At 36.7% G+C, this 16,887-nt stretch overlaps 1 protein-coding gene across 3 annotated transcripts in view; it reads right to left on the bottom strand.

Annotated features, from left to right (window-relative positions):
* Positions 1 to 16,887, bottom strand: part of LOC136114527 (homer protein homolog 1-like) — a 99,507-nt gene that overhangs the window by 19,465 nt on the left and 63,155 nt on the right. For all 3 annotated transcript variants that reach the window (XM_065859899.1, XM_065859900.1, XM_065859902.2), the window contains one exon: positions 1,194 to 1,350. In XM_065859899.1, the coding sequence (XP_065715971.1) occupies positions 1,194 to 1,350 (157 nt within the window). The remainder of the gene's footprint in view (positions 1 to 1,193; positions 1,351 to 16,887) is intronic.

Here is a 16,887-nt window from a genome sequence, read left to right on the forward strand (position 1 = left end):
TTAACCATGAGTCAGCAATATGCCCTTGTGGCCAAGAAGGCCAATGGCATCCTGAGGTGCATTAGGAAGAGCGTGGCCAGTGGGTTGAGGGATGTTCTCCTGCCCCTCTACTCTGCCCTAGTGAGGCCACATCTGGAGTACTGTGTCCAGTTCTGGGCTCCCCAGTTCAAGAAAGACAAGGAACTACTGGAGAGAGTGCAGCAGAGGGCTACAAAGATGATTAGGGGACTGAAGCATCTTTCTTACAAGGGAAGACTGAGAGAACTTGGTCTGTTCAGCCTGGAGAAGAGAAGGTCAAGAGGGCATCTTATCAGTATTTATAAATGTCTTAAGGGTCAAGGGGACAACCATCAAGAGGATGGGGCCAGACTTTTCAGTAGTGCCCAATGACAAGATAAGGGACAACAGGCACAGACTGAAACATAGGAGGTTCCATCTGAATATGAGAAACTTCTTTGAGGGTGACAAAGCACTGGAACAGGCTGCCCAGAGAGACTGTGGGGTCTCCTTCTCTGGAGATATTCAAAACCCGTCTGGATGCAATCAGATGCAAACTGCTCTAGGTGTACCTGCTTTAGCAGGTGGATTGGACTATATGATCTCCAGAGGTCTCTTCCAATCTCAGATATTCTTTGATTTCTGCCCCCATTGTACTCTAATTTCTGGTTTGCCAAATGACCTCTGCAAACAAAATTTACAGTGAATGGAATGTAACTGCTTCCCTCTTGTATGAAAGCAGAGGCAGATCTCTAATTGTGTATAATGAGCTTGATTCTACATTCAGTTTTCTTTAGGTGCAAGGATGAAAGGAAGCTGTTGGTCTTTGTTATATGTGGAAACTACAACATCGTTCCTTTAACTTAAATGCAAGAGGGACTAAAGTGTAATGCTATGGAGAAGATCCTGAAACAGATGTGATGCAGCTGGCAGAAAATGAAGAATGAAAGTTGTCAGACATGTCCTGAATATCACAGGTTAGATAACTCTTCCTGCAACAAAACCGTCTGCAGAAAAGGAGCTGCTACAAAAGAAAGAATTTCCTAACTGAGGAACCCTGTGTGCTTTAAAGTAATTAATTTCTGTCTCAAAGATTAACCTAAAGCCCCAACAATAAGCTTATTTTACTTCAAAATGAGTGAAAACAGTTACCAGTCCTTCCATCACTAGGATCCTGGCCATTTGTCTCGACTTACCCGCTTATGAAGATGTTCTGCTTCCTCCTGATATGCAGCAAGCTGTTGCTTCCATTGTTTTACATTGGCAGTGGACTCCAGCAGGGCTGCTGTGAGTTTAGCATTATTACCCTTGAGCATGGCCAGTTCTGCTTCCCAATGCTTGCTGATTGTCGAACTGCACAGATAGAGTGAGAATGGTCAGAGCCCTCACATATCTTTTTTCTCTTTTTTTTTTTCATTCAAACATCTTATTTTTTTTCCAAAATATCCAGGAGAAATAGAACTGTGCAAAAATCCTATGACTGAATGTCCAAATGAGAATCTAAGCATTCAAATCATCAAAACTTTAAATTCAGAAAATATTAATCAACAGATTTTTTAATACAGATATATCATTATTGGAAAACAACCTCTACCTTCTCAGTTCAACAGGGTACTTTTTTAAATAAAATGTTAAGGATGATGAAATCTATAGCATCTTTCCAAAAGCAAGAGTGTATAATTCTAGAATATGTATATTACTAGTCACCATTTTAATATATACGTATTGAGAGTGCTTTTTTAATCTACTACTTTATGAAATATATTGTTAAAAAAGGTTTGTCACCAGCTTGATTAAAGAGAGCTAATCTAGTGCCTTGGAATTACAGTTTAGTTGTCCTAATGCAAATCTTCTATGTCTGAAAAATACTTTATTAAATACCACATTTAATTTCTACTTACAAATTCAAAAACCTTGAATTTCAACACCATAATACTGTTAATGTGCCTTTCTTCAATAATATCAGCAGAGACCAAAGATCAAGGAGCATTGAGATATTATTGCTTTCTTGCAAAGAAGAAGCTGATGTTGGGGTCTCTTGACGTAGCTTATGGAGGAACAATCCTTCCCTACAGTTTAGTTATTCTCTGAGGAAACACAGGGCTTTATTCTTCACAGATAATTAGTCTGTCATCATCCACAGACCCTATCCTTGCACTGAGTATGCAAAGGAAAAACATCTCAGACACATTAGGTGAATGTAAAAGTATGAAAATAGGTCATTAATGTTTTTACTTGTATAATGTCAACAGCATTTGGGGTGCCCACCTATAGGGAAAATACATGCGGAAGGTAATTATTTTGTCTAATTAGCTTACTATTAAAGGCATCATTGAAAATCAATGATCTGTAACTCTGGTCAAAATTATTTTGTATATAGGCTTATGGTGAATTAAAAATAATTATTTATTATAATAAATATATTTAATATGCTTAATTTAATTATAAATTATAATTATTATTTTGCATGTAAGTTTATAGGTTTATTTGAACTTTGTACATATGAACAATTAAACATTCTGTCACCATTTTGCCCACCAAGCTTCTTTCACCCACTTCATGCATATGCACAGCCCATCCCATAAAAGTATATTTAAAAAATATTATGATTCCTATAAAAGCTCCTTAGGTGTTCTAAGCAGTCGCCGAGGAACATTCATTACCCATTCAGATCACATCTGCTGTTTCACTAAAATGTGATGTCTGATTCTTCCACGTTCCAGTATTTCCTTCCAAATACACCATTTTGTCCCCTTGAACAGGAATACAGGTTCCTTCAGAAGAGGAATATGCGTTCTTTCAAATTGCTCTAGCATTTCATGATCTATTCAACTTATAAGACGTTCACCACTGGAAATTTTAAATCTTAAATCACTGAACTAAAATAACAATAATCCTTTTTTCATCAAGGAACACTGACTCACACATGAAAGAAGATGAAAAGTAAATTTTGTAACAATGTCTAATCTTGTTTCTCTGATCAAATTTACTTTTCATTATAGTAGCACAGCAGATCAAAAAATTATTTCAGCACCTTTGTCTAGCTCCAGCTTCCTTAATTTGCCAAACAGCTTAAGAGCTGATAAAAAACCAACCAAACAAAACAAAACCAACCCAAACAAACAAAAACCAAACCACAAAACCAAACCAAAATAAACAAACAAAGGAAATGAACAAACAAAAACAAAAAAACCCACACTGTTTGGTGTCACTGTGAAATATTTTGATGCTTCTTATGAATTACCAGTTGTCCACATCTCACCGAAGTACTATTCAGCAACTTGAATTCATCCCAACAGAGCCCCCTGTTATATGATCAAAACACTGATCAACACAAACTTCTTTCTGCCTGTAATACAAAATGTTGGTGGCATCTACAGTGATATTAAAGGAACTCAAAAGATGTGACACTTTAGGTACAGAAAGCTTCCCTAAAGCATAAAGCTGATATAAAATTACAGGAGATGTTGATCTCCATTTAACTGTATTCCCCATTTTATTCTTCAAGCTAACTCTTTCCTCAAAAAGATAATATATTCAGTACTTCATATTTTTGACAGACAAAATATTCCACTTCTGTGTTTATGTGTGTCTGCTCCTAACCTTTACCTATGTCTTCAGGAAGTAGGTCAATGATATTGAACTTCCACTGCAAGGGGTCTGCCTACCACAGCACAATAGAAAATAATCAGCATGACACAATTATTTTCAATAACACAACTTCTGCAGGTGGAGAGTGAACACTGTGATTCAGGCACATTCTGAAATGGCTTACAGAAAAACAACTTTGGACTTTTACTTGATCAATGAGCTTTTAATCTAATCTTCTGGGGGATTATACTATCTGAATAGAAACCATCACCTGGAGAGCGGGCCGAGTGAATGACACAGTCCACCAGGAGCCACAGCAGGGTGACAGAAATGCCCGGGAATGCGACACTATGTTGCCTCCATGGAAAACAGGAAGTACAACTCTGGGTCGTCATGTTGGCAGGAGGTACAATTAAATGATGGACCTGGTAAAGAGAGCTTAGTGGATGAAATCCATCTTCCCCTGGTTTAGATGTTTAAAAGCTAAGAGAAGTATCCTTAGATGTCACTTTATCTTACCCATCTTGGGTGCCTATTGTGATGGATGCACTTGATTTCCCCCACCCAAACCAGCAGTAGTACAGGCTCCAAAGGAGGTAAAGGCCTGAGCTGTAGCCGGGCAAGAAGACTCCAGACTCAAATATTACTATTGGACTGAATCATTGTGTGAGGGGTGGATAAATAGTCTGTAAGAAGTCCAGGGACTTCTATGCTCGGTTCGGCACCCAGCTCAAGTCGACCCTGCTGCTGTATGACTCCAGTAATTTATTTATTTACATATTTCCTCCATGCAGTAAGTAAATAGAGTGAACTTTGCCATCAAACTTTGATGCCTGAGAGTTTGCTTCAAGAGATCTAGGATCCCATCCTCATTGCCAATGAACTTTGATGCCTGAGAGCTCACTTCGAGAGACCTAGAATCCAGACATCAGAGCAACCTGGCATCAGACCACTAGAGGGGAGGTAAGCAGGTTGAGATGCAGAATCATGAAACTTTGAAATCCTAGCCAAGCAACATAAAAAATCGGTTGTGCACATATAATCCTTTGGCCATAAACACATATAATCCCTTACCTGTTTTCCCTTACCCTCTATGTCTCTTAGACATGAATCGTTGACCAAGTCTGGGTCAACGATGAATCCAGCCACACCTCAACTCCTCTCTGAGAAGGAATTTAGAAAGTGAGGGGGTCCACTCTGAACCTTGTGACTCAACGAGAGGGCTTTCCTCTGCCCTTTTGCATCTCCTGCCCCCATATAAATTGCTCTAAAACAACTCTTAACTGATTCTGCTTGGCATATTTCCTCCATGCAGTAAGTAGAGTGAACTTTGCCATCAAACTCTGTTAAGTCATGTTTTTTTTTAAAGTAATCTAAACACTGTTCTGCAGCAAGCAGGACCCTAAACCACTTAGCTGTGACACCTATCTAGGAAGAAATGCATCAGGCATTACGGAAGCCCCTCAGGCATAATTTTTTTGGCCCCGGTATCATGTGAATGTGGTAGAATTTGCCAGTTCTCCCCCAGAGAACCCAGACAGAGAATTTTCCAAAGGAAGTACTGTAATACCTTAACTAGGTTTATTTGTAAAGCCTACCTCTAATAAGGGAGAAATTGTCAGCAATCTTAATTCATCTGACAAAAATGACACACTTTGAAGAGTATCATATAAGTAAGACAGCATGGATCTTTTGGATTAGACTTAAAACCAAGCTTTTGACTTCATGTGAACATTAAGAGTTCCTGGTCCTTGGTCCTACATGTTTTGCAGAGATGCAAAGTGATCCCTCAAAGCATGTACAACTACACAGTTTATGAAAATCAGTCAGTTTTATTCCAGATAAATTCTGGGAAAAAAGAAAAACCAAAACAAAACAAAACCACAACCAAAGCCCAAACAAAAACAAAACAACCTTTGATGAAAGTTATTTTTTATAAGGGACTTATTTAAATATGAAACAATTATTTAAATAATATGTTGTTAGTACTTGTGCTATGTGTTTTCAATATACAGAGTTTTCAAAACTGCTTTTCTGTGCTTTGTCAAACTTTAGTTTTTAAATACACGTTTTTTCAAGAAGTTTGTAGAAGTAATCCATTTAGCTGAATATTATTAACAAACATATAAGATCAGCAAATGGCTTCATCAAGTTCACCATGATTTCTTTGCATGATGCAGACAACTGTATGAATGGGAGAAGTCAACAGACATGGCACAGTTAGTTCCTAAGCCAGGTTCCACACATGCCTGGGAGTGAAAAATATTCCACGGGACAGAAGTCTTCACTCAGGTCTATACAATCATCCTTTCTGTGTAACCACTGAAGCCCGTATCAGCTGCTCAAGGTACAGTCTAATTCTGAACTACGTCACGAGAGAGGTAGCAAAGGAAAAGGAGCTATAGCCACCTCCTAAACTCATGCTCCATCTCTTTTTCCTTTTAACCCAAGCAGAATTTGGCACAGCAGCACATCTATCTCATACCTTCAACAGGAAGAGAATTCATAACTTAAATATTTTTTGCTAGCTATCATTGGCTCTGACTTCCATAGTCAATCCTCTAGGAGAAAATTATCTAATTGATGAAAAATTAGATGATTCACAAGTCCACACGGGCTTCATTAACACAATTTAAGCACTTTGCAAATGGCAAACCACTCCTCCATGGATCTACGTAGCGCATTTTAGGTGAATCCACAACTAATAATTCATCAAGACTGAAAGTGGAAACACTCCATGACTTAAGGTGTTTGACACCTTCGAACTCAGGTCAGATGTAATGTAAAATTCCCCTGTTCCATATCTTTATTAATGCCAGCAGGAATTGTGGTATAATTACTGAGGGAGCAAATTATTGAAACTAATTATCAAGGATACACTTATTGAAAATAAAGTTATATCCACATCTTCAGCATATAAGGCAGCTGCACAACAGGGAAAGAATCTGCTCTGTATGGTTTCAACCCCCCACCTGGCCTGCATTCTTAGATGGTTGTGCATGGGGAAGCCCAGTGGACCAGTAATTAAGATGTAAGGGGAAGTGGAATGGTGTGAAGATACCACAGCCAGGCCCTGCGTAAAAAGGCAGGTACAGGAACCAGATAGTATAGCTGCTGCTAATTTTAAAAGATAAGGTATAGCTGCTGTCAATTAAAATGGATAAATGTTCAGTTCTGTCCAAAATGCTAGTGACTGAGCCAGAAATTTGTCCTATGGATGAACTTTGCTCATTATAATACCAAAACACACCTCCATCCCAAAGGATACCCACCTCTCACACTCCTTTGAGCAAGCGTGGTGAAGTTTTTACCTTAAAAATCAAAGCGAGAGTTTTTACATCAATCAATAACAAAGGTATCTATGACTAGAGTCACTCAAGCTCCACCTAAACGTAGAAAATAGTATAAAAAACCCTAACAACAGGGGAAAGTTAGGGAAGACATCATAACTGAGAAGTCAAAGGAACAGGATAATAAGGCTTCTGGGACCAGTCAATGGGCTTCTACACCCCAAAGGGATCCTTTGGGGTAAGATTTGTGCACTTAGTTATACCAAATTTTCCCCAGGACACTTAGACTTCAAGTTTATATTTGTAATCACATTAGTAGTGCTATATAGTCATCTTAGAATTTATATATATTTGGTACCAATACTTATTTCTTGCAACTAACGTGTTTTTTACAACTAAAGTCTATTTTTGCAGACAGTGTATTTTATCAAGGGCAATCTAAAAGAACTTGTACCTGTTGCTTTAATAAACCTGATTGTGGATCTAGCCATGAGAATTTCTCATTGAATGCACTCAGACTTATAGTATCATATAGTATATATTATACTATTTGTGAATCTGTGCAAGTGTGTAAATTCAATGGCCACAGCTGCCCCTCACTACTTGTGTATCCAATTGTGTGAATTCAACATTATGCCAGACTGGCTGTTGAGCACGATCGGACTTATAGTGCCGACTTGAAGTTATTTGATGTAACTGGGCATCACTCAGGGGTTCAGCTCAGCCGTCCCCAGGGTCACAGTGCACACAATGAGGACATACTGGAATGCAAGGCAGCTTAACTTCTGCTAAATTAATCCTCTTAACACAACAGGAATAAAATAAATTACTAGTTCTTAAGCTCAAATGACTGCAGAGGATGGTGCTAGCTAGACTGATTTCTGCTTCCAGAGTGCTCCTCTTCTCCTAGGAGAGGGGGTATTTAAAAAGGGAGTAATACAAAAAAGACTAAAAAGAATACATATATCCATAAAGTAAATCAATAATTTCATCTCTAATGTGAGTTATTAAAGGATGAAGGTACATTTATTTGTATTCTGCTTGGAAGTTTGAGAAAAATTAGTTCTATACTGTTTCAAGAATAGTTACTTTTTAGTCATTAATGTTGTCATCATACATGTATGCTTACCATTAGACATTCCAGATGGCAGTGATACCATAATCACACAGCATATAGATAGTTCTAAAATCTTCTATCTATATATATCTATATCTCTCATATGAGAAGTCCATGTCTCTCATTATCCACCACTACACCAGAGACAACACAGACAGCAAGTAACTTCTTGATATCAATAAAAGAAGGACTAAATTGGTATCAATGGAGCTTCAGCTTCACTAAAATGTACGTGGTTAGAGGCTAGAGACTTTTTGTTTTATTTTTTTTTCTCTCATTTTTAAAAAATGCTTTCCTCAAGTACTCCACTTGGTTTGGCCCCACTGCCTATAAAACTTAACATATATCCTTTCTTTTAAAGAGAATAAAGTGGACAGACAAGGTACAAAACACAGATATCTTTCAGAAGAAATTATCTAGTAGTGCTATATAGTCATCCACTCACCATCAAGAATTAATCCCAAACTGAAGATACGAGCAATCTTAATCGTGAGATACTTTCACGCACCAAATTCCCAAACCAGGATGGGACAGTGAAGTTTGAGCAATCAGACTTTGTGAAAAATATGTTCATATTTGTCCTGCAAAACATCCCCTCTGCTTTTCACAAAAGGCTTCACTTTTCAAGGGTCATGACTGTAATTTTTGTAATAACTTGAGACTTGGGGGATGAATAGCTATGTGTTGTTTTACCCCTGGTAAGTTCAGATGTTATTGGCTTTCTGTTTCTGTAGAATATATTTTTTTAAATGGGTGGCTGAAAAATATATTTAAGTATGCACTGAGGCTTTCAATCCAAATAAGGCATGCCATTTGTGCTTTCAAAGTATTAAGACTTTCCACAGATTATTTTAAAATAAAAAGCAATTGCACAAAGTGGCTATTTCCTCTTAAAATTTTTCACTGTGTTTTTTTTCTGCATGACTGTGCATTGAGACCTGTTGTATTTCTTTGCTGTCTGTTCTCTTTGATCCTAGTGACACTTCTCAGTTTTCAAAAAAATGTTTCGAAAGACATTGTTGTAGTTGGAAATGCTGACCTAACTTCAGCAAAATTTACCCAGAGGGATCTTTGGTGTATTACAGAGAACACCTTGGACTCCTTCATGGTGTCTGAGGAAAGTTCAGTTTGCAGCTTATCCCTACTTACTGGTTGAAAGATTTCCTATGACAACTCTCAACAATACAATACAAATACACTGAAAGATGGAAGTATGAGTGAAGAAAACATGAGGTGTCAACTGTCTACATAAGATCTCCTATAACTGTCATTTGAATTCTTCTTGGAAATAGGATTGCATGTTTGAGCTTAGAACTAACAAAATGGCAAATATTCTAAACCATATATGTACAAATCATCCCATAAAAGAAACCTCACAGACACTGCTCACAAATTTAAACAAGCATACACACATGGTATCAAAATGCACAACAGAAAAAGTTCATTATTCAACTGAATTACTAGGAAAATCTAGAATAAAGAGAATAAGTCCTCCATCAATGCCTAAAGATGACAACAAAAAGTCACTGTCTGTTAATAGTAGACTCCTAAAAGGAATAACACATTTCAGAAAACTATATTATTGAAAATACGTAACAAAATTAATGATTGTGAATTAATGGATGCAACAACAACAACAAAAACACCCCACACCCCACAGAATCTGATTTAGTGTTAAGTATCACATATCCCAATTTACAGAGGCAATATTTACAGTTACTGAAGTATTAACACACTATCTTTTAATGTCATACATATTTTGGATTGGTTGAACACAATGGATATATTCTTTTAGAAAATGAAAGCTCCTTCCTTAAGCAAGCGAGTTCCTTTTTTTTTTTTCTTAATTTTTACTATGCTTTTAAAAAATTCTTATGTATGTGTTTAAAGGAAGAAAATATTACATGTTACAAGTTGCATGTTTTTTAATATAAATTACATAAAGATTATATTGCTCTTCTAAGAACACACTTGACAGATATATTAGAACTGAGTGCTCACTTGTCCATGAGGATGGTATTTATATAATCTAATTTCAAACACCCATCTCACGTTGTCTGAATCACCCCTTGCAGTTCTCACTAAATAAACAGCAGGAAGTAGGTAATTCACATGCCCCAAACTAAAACTTCCTTAGGTCCACAAAGGAAATTGTGATATTACTCTCTTAAATGTTAGGCTATTTTTAGTTTTGGCTCTCATCCATTCCTCCAGCCATTAAAATTAGCTCTATCAGTTGCAGAGTTGCTTAATTTTAAAGAGATGATAAGCAACACATACACCATGACCATTCTTCTAATAGCAGATACAAGTCCTCTCTACCTCTCCTTCTATTACTAGAGATATCTTATGAAAATGTTACAGTATGAGCTATATTATGCTGTGTATGACACAATACTGGTTTAAAACCATGTAATGGTTTACTACATATTACAGAGATTCCCTACAGAATTTTCAGAAACTGTCACAATCAGGAAAATCAGAAACATTAAAAAAAATACACAAATAGAAGGTAAGATTTTTCTTTCAAATTAATAGTTTCCTAGCAAGAACTTTTATTTTGAAGGATAGCCTAGTTGAGCTAAATCCCAGCAGTTCAGACAAAAGTGCAGTAGTGTGGGAAGCAGTAAGAATTAGGGAGGGAGGGGAGAACAATCTCTCTCTGTGTGGTTCTTCCTGAGACCACCAGGCTCTTGCTGGTGGAGCACAAGAGGCAGACGAACAACACAGCAAGGACCTTCACAACATCAAACAAGTATTGGTTGAGGTGAAATCAAGACCTACTTCTAAGTTGCTATATTAACCAGTTATTTACTTACACTGACAGCGGGAACATATCACCTTTGAGTTTCTTCTCTGAGTATACCTCAATAATCTTTTCTCAACAGAGTAACTGAATTTACCGGAGTTCCTCTAGTGTGCCCTAAAATGTCACAGTTCATTATAGTACTGTGCAATGTGAAGACATTGCCTTTTATGTTACAGAGAAACCTTTTTAAAAAGCCTAGCTTTATCAGTCTTCATTCTAGGAGGTTTTCAAAACCCAACTGGATATATCTTAGAGCAGGCCTGGTCTGATCTCATAGCTGACCTTCTCTGAGCAGGACCTTGGATTAGAGAATTTCTGAGTTTCCTCACAACATGAGATTATCCTATCATCAGGCTAAATAGCATTCAAAAATATGAATTATTAAAAACAAACCAAAACAAAACATCCAAATACTAGGATGTCAGTATAAATTCAAATTACAAAATGCCACAAAAATTATTAAGTCAAAACTTTTCTTTAAAGCCAACGTAACAGTTCAGCATGGTTCACGTGTCTTTACTGTAACATATCTAAAATATTTAAGCTTGTAGAAGTGAGTAGTTGTAACACACAAAGTGAAAAAATCTACTAAACAGATTCCTGCATACAAATTTTAATGAAAACTCGGTGAAGAAACATGAGCTAGCAGCAAGATCTTTTTTCTTTGTTATTACATACAGCATTATTTATTAAACAGTAAACTATCTAGACAACAAAATATCTAATATATAAACATCATAAGTCCATTTTCACTAAGGTAATGAGTCAAAATTTCATAATAAAAACTTGTTTGAATACAAAAATAGGAATTTTAACGAACAAGCAACAAACACACACATATATGTTGTCATGCTGGTATGAATGAAATCAAGTTAATTTTCTTCATGTAGTTAGAAACTCTTCTTTTTCATAGCTAGCACAGTCATTATTTGGATTTAGTTTGAGAACAAGAAGAAAACACCCAGGGACAGAATTAATGTTTTCCTTCAAGTAACTTTCCTGTGGTTTTGAGTTGGAATGAAGGGAATGTAAGAACTTAGTGATATCTTAGCTGTTGTTGGGGAAACCAAGGTCTTTCTGGGCTTGCTTTCTGCAGGTGCGAGGCAGCTAGGAAGGGGAGCATAGATGGGACAGACCTTGACTGACATCCAGACTGATCAATGAGAATATTTCATGCCATTAGCATTATGCTTCATATTTAATGAGAGTTGGGTTTTCCAGCTGAGGAGACCCTTTCCAGTTCTATCCTGTTTTGGTTAAGTTCTGTCTAGGAGTTCCTTTAGTTCATCCTTTTGTGATTCTACCATTTTACAGTCAGCTTCTAGGCCTTTCTGCCTTTTTGGTCTTTTTTGCTCTCTCCCCGTGATCGGCTGTTCAGGACCAGGGTTCTCTCTTCCTGGGACTGGCTGCTCAGCAGGGACGGAGTTCATGAGGAATTGCATTATTTTTTTTCTTTACATTCTGTTTCATTTTATACATATATTAGTAGTAGTAGTATATTAGTATTATTTTGTTATTTTATTAAGCTGTTTTTATCTCAGTCGACAAGTTTCTTCCTTCCCTTTTGATTCACTCCCCTACTTGGGGGTGTGGGGGGGTAAGTGAGTGGCTATCATGGTTTTGATAGATAGCTGGGTTTAAACCATGACAATTGTCTAATAAAAACACTGTGTAATAGAAATTCCAAGTTTCATTAAATTTAGATGGAACTTCTTTAAGCATTACATGAAAAAATGAAGTAAAAGGTAAAAGTCACAGTTAACAGAAGAATCCTCTTATTTTAAGTTTTGTTTCTGAAAGTGTTTTATCTCACAGCTTCATGAGGTGCCAAAAGTGGAATAAAACTTGTTATAAACAAAAGTATTCTCTTCAAAGGCAAAAGAACAAGTTTACCAAACAGTTACCAAAAAGTCTGTTGGAAAGTAAAATATAGGAAAGCAAGATGTGCAGTTCCAGCCACCTGGATGATAAAGGAAGATCAATACTAACATGACCATCCAGATGGTCAAAGACATAATACTAACATAATAATATATAAAGGGCCTTGGACAGATTACTTTGAAGTACGTTTCTCGTAATTGTAAAAAGTTATAGCCCAGACTCGTGAGAATGGTATCTCGGGCCAGATAACCGCCCCCAAGTGCATGGGATGTGTGAACATCCTTGGGCCTGGTCTGTGAATGAATGGAAAAACAAGTGAGACAAACATCACATGAGTTTAGTGTGTTCTTAATAACAATTAGTGGAAAAGCACCTTTTTGTAAACATCTTAGTCCAGGCCTGTACCTGTAAATCCTATAAATTGTCAATGGTGAATAAAGAAAGCAGCCTAGGCCTAGGTCAGCTCTCTGCTTGGCTAGGCTTTGCGCTCCTTCCTGAACAAGACCTCTACCTCTGCGCGAATTTCTGTCTGCATCCTGGTATGCGTCGTTCCTAATCGCCTCAAAGTCCTAAACAGCTGTTGCAGAGTAAACCAGACACACTATTCAGCTTTAATATTCTAATTGTATCTAGGGTTAAATAAGCTCAGTGTAGTATTTCTTTGGGCTCATTCAAGCCATCAGGAATTGTATACTATGCACCAGCAGGATTAAAACTTACATTTACAAGCCAGGTGCAGTCACATTGAAAAGGGTTGCAAATTTTTTTAGCGACTTTTTTCTCTCGCACCTTTTTTGGTCAACTTTTTTTAAATGGGAAAAAAAATAATATCACAATTTAAAGAATGTGGAATATATATACATATATATAAGGAAGATGACTGAGGAAACAAAAATTTAGTTAAGAAAATACACAGTTTTAAAAGTCTATTAGTATTATTTAGTATTAGATTTTATTAACTAGCTTTTGTTAGAAAGAAGCCTTCCTGGACTAGCCATCATTCAGAAAATCAGACTTGATCAGAGTCTCAGTCATGACTTTTAAAAATTCTAATGCCAGGCTTAGGTTACACTTTACTTTCATTTGTTTTGGCAATGTTTACTAATGAGAGCAGTACTCAGGCTATATTATAAGATGTGGGAATTTCCAAGCAACATTACTTCAAAATTCAACATTAACCTTCATCGTTAGTTTAAAAAAGGCAAGAGGTTTAATTGCAAGAGTTTATCTTTCTGTGCAAGGCTCATAACTAGTTCACTAGTGTCACACTGTTTGTGTTAGGACTTTCCAAATAAAAGATAAATTGAAGCAACTAGACTTTTGCTCTATTATGTTCATGTGATATGAATAGGATTGTAGACATATACTGGACAATGTTCATTTCAATACTTACAATTATTTACCGAAATAACAAAAAAATTAAAGATCTAATAACAAAACTCTGATGACTTAAGTAATGTTTTCTTTCAGTTTTTGGGTATAAATGGTCAGAAAATAACTATAAATACCAAAATAGTCTACACTTTGCTGAAATAACACAGCCCCCAACTGCCTACACCGAGACATACAAAGCACACAGAATCCTTGCAGAAGAGGACTTATTTGGCCAGAGGTTGTTACAACAAAATGAAATTGAACATTTTTTGGCATGTGTAGATTAAAAATGACAAGTAGTAAGATGTAAACTAAAGCATGACCTCCACACCTCTCATTTTGACCTTGTTAACTCCTTTCAGACCCTTTCAGTTCATACAGACAGGAAAACCTCTTCCCTAGATCACTGTCTTGACAAAACCCCCTTCAAACCTTTATCCCTGTTCTCTGCTACAGATCTGCCCGCATTTGGCTAAGCTCACTGACCCTCTCAGCAGCAACGCAGTTCCCACCTCAGCAGTCATCCTCGCTGTGTGGTGCTGTGGCACCTCATTCTGCCCATGAAGTCCCAACCTTTGCCCCATGGCTGCCTGGGCTCCTGCCAGGTGGCTCTATGCTTGCTCCAGCCTACAATGAGGACCACTACTTTTGGACCTTCACAGGGTATGTACTGTCACACCAGAGCAGAATATAGCTTTCCTAATAATGGAATAAGTGAACTCGTTATGCTAGTGTTATTTCAGTGAAGCATGGCCAGATTCAGAGACTCCCATGTCCCCTATAGCTGACCGCATTGGAGAGAAGACCATACTATCTTTTCTTTTGAAAAGCACCTAACAATTGATCAACAGCTCCAGGAGTAAAAGTAAATACGTAAAAAGCATTGCCATGTGCAAGACTACTCACATGTCCTTCCACTGTTATCCTTCTCACCCAACTTTAACTTTGCTGAAGCAAAGGGTGGGGAAGAGGCTCAGTGACTGGCAGGAGTTACCAGGACACACAGGGAAAGGGTTCAGTGTGGTAACTCCTCTCCATCACACATAGAGTGTCACCAATACACAGCAACATCAAAAGGGCAGGGAACAAGGAGGAGCACAATCACTTTCTGCACCCCTGACACTTGAAAAGCTCAGGGAATCTCCAATGACTGGGGTGTAAGGTTTGTTTTTTGTTTTTTTTTTTTTTAAATCAGGGACAAACAAACTTCCTGCTGAGAGCACCCTTGCAGCCAGCACAAGCAACTAGGTATGTCTACCTAGTTGCCAATTTAATACTATGAAATGCTGCTACAAAAACATGGCTATTTAATCAGCACTAACAATCCTGGAGGCTTCACTTTCCATCTCTTTCATGCATGTGTTACATAGTGCTGTTTTAGAGAGCCTTCGTTACAGCTAAAAATTAAATCTAATCAAAGCAGCTGATTTCCAAACTAAGTTCTGTCAACAACTTGAAAAACATGATGGTGCCTGGGAAATAACTGGAATCTTTTGGAATATACATTTTTTAAAATGGTAGTTTCCCTCTGATTGAGACAGTGTTCCTTGATACTCACACACACACAAAGAATTATTTTCTTTTTATATGAAAAAATTTTCAGACAGCACCTGAAAGCATGTTCTCTCTGGGTTAAATAATAATATTAGATATATAAATGTACTCACTTGAGCTTTTCAGTGCTAAAAACAAAACAAAAAAGTAACTTACATGAATCATTTTTTTTAATAATAAAAACTTTATCTAATCCAAAATTCAATTAATTTCAAAGGGTTTAAAAAACTGGCATTTTCTTTGGTAACAGCTCACTAACAAACTTGAAGCTACCATTAGCAAGACAAATTATTCTCATGAGACTCATCATGAGAAGTGACCCTCAAAATGCAGTTATTGTCGGAAGACCAATACTAGCTAGTGGCATTTAACATGATAATAAACTAAAGACACTCACACTGCATACATGAAGTAGATATAAAAGTACAAAGCATGTAAAAATTTTGTAACCTCTATTCTACACCATCAAAAATTGCAACTGAGTAGTTTCAAAAAATATCTTCAGTCATGGTCAATGCAGAGCAAACTGTAGTTACTATATCAGCATATCAGAAAACATATTTACATATGTAAAGCCAGAGGGAAGATCTTGCAGCTGTCATTTAAGAAATAAAAAGAAAACCAAACCACCAAAAAAAACCAAAAACTAAAAACCAACCAACCAACCAACAAAAACCAAACACCACTATTCCTTTTCACAAAAATATTGACAGAAAACTCCAACACACAAACAGTAAGTTTAAATGTACTTGTTACTGATGTACACTGATGTACAACATTTGTAACACTCCTTCAACATGCACAGAGCTCACAAAGCACCATTTCTTGTAAAACATGTAATAGATGCACTGATGAAAACTGAAATATAAAAATAAACAGAATCACTCTGCTAAAAAAGTCCAATTATTTTCATTTGGAAATGTAAATTATTTTTTCCAGATTTACTTAATAGTATTATTCTCTTACGAAAAGTGAGAAGTCTTGAACAACTCCAATTCAATCTCTGCTCATTCTGAAATATGTGCATGACATATCTGACATCCTAGTGTTCCCCAACCTTTGATCAAGTGCTCTTAAACTCTATTTAAACTGATTCAGGCCATGTTTAAAAAAATAAATCTGGTATTTCTAGCTTTGCTCTAAATTTATTAAATATTTAAGTTACTCTCCATGGTCTCAGTACATAATGCATTTTATTGAATGTCCCATTTACAATCATTTCTAATAGGTGAGATATACCAATCTTAAGTCGTTATTTGTATCATTAAATTAAA

This window comes from Patagioenas fasciata, chromosome W, assembly GCF_037038585.1.
Source record: "Patagioenas fasciata isolate bPatFas1 chromosome W, bPatFas1.hap1, whole genome shotgun sequence".
Classification (NCBI taxonomy): domain Eukaryota; kingdom Metazoa; phylum Chordata; class Aves; order Columbiformes; family Columbidae; genus Patagioenas; species Patagioenas fasciata.